General features: G+C 38.9%; 1 protein-coding gene across 1 annotated transcript; it reads right to left on the minus strand.

Annotated features, from left to right (window-relative positions):
* Positions 1-2,201: 2,201 nt before the first annotated feature.
* Positions 2,202-3,573, minus strand: LOC105053692 (uncharacterized). The gene is made up of 3 exons (XM_010934945.4): positions 3,323-3,573; positions 3,018-3,147; positions 2,202-2,909 (listed from the first exon to the last, which is right to left on the minus strand). The coding sequence occupies exons 1-3, from the start codon at positions 3,459-3,461 to the stop codon at positions 2,453-2,455; spliced, it is 726 nt and encodes a 241-aa protein (XP_010933247.2). The 5' UTR covers positions 3,462-3,573; the 3' UTR covers positions 2,202-2,452.
* Between the last annotated feature and the right edge of the window lie 268 nt (positions 3,574-3,841).

The raw sequence follows: 3,841 nt of genomic DNA on the forward strand, positions 1-3,841 counted from the left end.
ATCCATGTCAGCTTCCATTGGCTCTTAACTTCACATGTCGGATCACTACCCTCCTTAACTTTCCACATAGGCAACAATGGCAAAATCAGGCCCAATTTCGGTGGTCGGAAGGAGATATTGCAACAATCAACAAAGTATAGGGTTAACATTGCTGAAATTGAAGATACAGAGAGATATTTGTAAATTGGGATAAAATACAGGGGGTTTTTACTCTTTACCTTTTTATTTATTATGAGTCCGAAACTTGCTTCCAATGAGTTTGATGGGTAGCAAAGTCTTGTTTCTTAGAACAATTTTGGAGCTACACTTTTTGCATAATTGCTAACATGCTCCTAAACTAATTGATCCTAGATTTTCCTCATTGCCATCTTGGCTCTTTTCATCTTCCATGCAGTGATTCTCCAATCTACCTTTGACACCCAAGCACTCTAATTTTGGTACAGATGGCCTTGGGTGAAAAGGCGGTGAAGCAAGACATGGTTAACTGATTGAGATAAGGCTTCGCAAAGAGCTTACCTTTGATCAATTTGCCAAGCTTAATCCATCCTCGGTGTATAAGCTGTTTTTTTGAGAGCAAGCTATGTAAAACTTTGACCTCTCCCTTGCTGCTGACTTCTAAAGGGCCTCATGGAGTAAGGGCACAATAAACCCTAAGAATACCCTCCTCCAGATTTGATGCCCTTCCCACCATAAGTAAAGCGAGATGAATCTCCTGGCTGCATGATACAAGAAAATAGGCTGATCAGGATTCTACACCCTTTCTACCATGCTTTAGGGGTTTAGATTGTGCATGTGACTATCAGCATAGGAGAAAAAAAAAAAAGGATTGTCTCAGCCTCTATATGGGTAATTGCCTAATTGAAATATTTTATTTGTAGTGTTTTGCTTGCACCATCAAGATGTGTATTCTCCTCCTTATCTATTCCTAGATATTTTGGATAACTGTCACATGGAATCTATTATTCTAAGACTAAATACATCAAAGTTCCAATTAAAGATCATGAGATTGATTAAATAGTTTATACATGAAACATGTCCAATGTTCGAGATGACAGGGACATTTTGGTTAGAAAATTCAAGGTAGGTGGGCAAAATATTATCTAGTTTTACCTTTTGTTTCCAAAGATAAGGAGACCTCTATCCACAAATATGGATGCAAATGAGCCGAGCCACGCCGAGCACTAAATGGCTCAAGCGCAGCTGGTTACATGAAATTAAACTTGCTTGAGATTTGTTATCAAGCTGAGTAGATGTCTTTTTTGTATATATTAATCCTGAAGTGTTTAGGCCTGACTACTTGGATCGATTGTTTTTAAGATGAACTTTGATCTTGGCTAGTTTTTTAATTGACTGAGCTTAGTTTAGCTTTATTGCCTTACTTATGAACATCTTGGTTCATTTGCAGTTCCATGCACAGCTAGGAAAATGTACATGTTAACCTCCCAGTGGACTAAAGATATGGTATGAAATGACTCTTGAAATACTTCTGTGGGGTCCAGAAAAGGATGGTACAAAAAATGATCTAGACTCTTCTTTTGTGAATATGGCCTAACAAACATGTTACTCTGATAACATGAATATAATGTGATGGATCACCTGCAACACTGCCACTTATTCGTAGCATTGCAATAAAGCTAACGTGCCTCATATGGCTGCTCTTAACCTCACCTGATTACAAGACTGCCTTTCTCAGTAACATTGTTTTAGAAAGGAAATTAGTAAATAAAGCACATAAGAGTTCAGATGGGCCAACCTCTATGCCACCCACAAGGGACTCACAATGACGAAAATTTTAATTTTGAGAAGAATATAACAGCTAATAATTTAGTTACATATAAGTTATATTTGAGATTAAAAAAATTAAAAAAAAAAAGAAGTCGATTTTATGTATCCAGAGTTGTTAAGGATATTTTATCAACACCTCCAATTTTTAACTCCCATCACTTTGTTTTCTATTTTCCTGCCTACTTTTATGGAATTATAAGTAGCTTGTGCTTGTGCCGCTTAGTATCTAGTTAGAAATTTATACTCTGAGATGCTTAGCATAGGGCTCTCCATTTTCATCATAACAGGAAACTAAAATCTTTCTGTGTGCCAAAACTCAGCAGTATATATGATTAGATTCTTATTAGTGGGATTAACATGAGAGAGGGAGATGCAAATCATTTAATTAATTTCCAATAGGATTAAGGGAAAATGGGTTCTTTCACATATAATATTATTTACATTTGCATCATAAAAACATGTAATATTATTTATGCTTGCATCATATAAAAGCTGCATTAAGGAGGATAGGGAAAGCATGGCATCCCAAGTACCAAGTTTCAAGAGATGATAATATGTGAGTGCTCAAAGTGGATTGCTTGCATCCTCATCCACAACATAACACTACATATTTAACCCTCCACTCTCTCTCTCTCTCTCTTTTCATGTGAGCTACTAGATATTCTCCTTAATTGAAAGCAAGCACTTGATCTTGCATTGTTAGAGCACCACAGCGTATGCCCTCTCGATCATCATGTATGTCATCAAGATTCCACAGGCTCCCCCACATCTCTTCTTCGCTCGAACCATCGCTTATAGAGCCACTACGACCACCACCCCCACCACCAAAACAACCATCCCCTTGAAGCATATAGTTTAGGGGGCACATGTAGTTCATCTCCTGCATGTCCTGTGCAAGGGTTGCTTCCTCTACTTGGGTCATGATCCCTCTCATATCCTCTTGCTGCTGCTCCTCTTGGTGTTGCTCCTCTTCACTCTTCTGTTGCTCTTCTTGCTGTTTCAGAAACCGAGCTCTCGCCTTCTCGATATTCTTCAAGGGCTTGCTCTTCTTGAAATGAGTCCTCCAGTAGTTCTTGATCTCATTGTCGGTCCTCCCGGGAAGGCTCCGAGCAATGGTGGACCACCTACAATTGTGATACCATGGATGTTAGTCCACGAAAGATTCGATGAAGATTTTGTGAAGAAAACAATAAAAAGAAAGAATAATTTCTAATGAAGAAATCGAGCGTTACCTGTTTCCCCACAAAGCATGCAGCTCAAGAATGATATTCTCCTCATGAGGAGTAATTTTCCCTCTTTTGAGATCAGGCCTCAGGTAGTTCACCCACCTTAGCCTACAACTCTTGCCATTTCGTCGAAGTCCTAAAATACAAAACCAAGAAGAATAGAGTTGGATTAAAGCTATAATGATCAGGAAGGTATAACAATGCAACAACCTATGAGTATAGTCACAGAATGAGCCCATAACTGTCTCCACCAGGTGAAAGTAATTAATATGTTGGTTTGGTTTGCATGGGTATAGGGGGTTTGTGATTACCTGTTAACTTGGAGACACAGTTCCATCTTCCTTCACCATGTTGGTTCACATGCTCAATGAGGATCTCATCTTCTTGGGCAGTCCATGGACCTTTCCTCCAACCATTTTCTAAAGTGCCCCAACCAAATTGCCCCTCCATATATGGTTCCAACCAAATTACTGCCTAAAGAGCTACTCTCTACTCATAGGCTGTCTCCCGGTCAGTGTGACAATGGTTTGGGAGTGTGCTTTCTTATTTATATCCTACTTGAGAATCATCCATGTTATCTCCCTATCGAAAGCCATCTCCCTCACACTAATTGGTAATTAGGAAAGAATTTACTTCAAGGACCACCACCCTTTCACCATATCTTTATGGTGCTCAAACTCTATTTTCTTTGAACCTTGCTGCTTGTTCACAATATGTACTCCAGATTACTACTACCACTACCAAGATTTAGTAATTCCTATAAGTGATCTGTTGGTCCCCACCCCAAACCACAACCACAACAACAACAACCAGAAAATAATAATAATAGT

Source organism: Elaeis guineensis, chromosome 11, assembly GCF_000442705.2.
Source record: "Elaeis guineensis isolate ETL-2024a chromosome 11, EG11, whole genome shotgun sequence".
Taxonomy (NCBI): Eukaryota; Viridiplantae; Streptophyta; class Magnoliopsida; order Arecales; family Arecaceae; genus Elaeis; species Elaeis guineensis.

What these genes read in the sequence shown, in the direction of transcription:
- LOC105053692 (XM_010934945.4), bottom strand. Translation starts at nt 3,461, where the DNA reads ATGGAGGGGCAATTTGGTTGGGGCACTTTAGAAAATGGTTGGAGGAAA. An exon ending in CTGTGTCTCCAAGTTAACAG is followed by an intron (nt 3,148 to 3,322) that starts GTAATCACAAAC and finishes TTTGTATTTTAG; the next exon opens with GACTTCGACGAAATGGCAAG. An exon ending in CATGCTTTGTGGGGAAACAG is followed by an intron (nt 2,910 to 3,017) that starts GTAACGCTCGAT and finishes TCACAATTGTAG; the next exon opens with GTGGTCCACCATTGCTCGGA.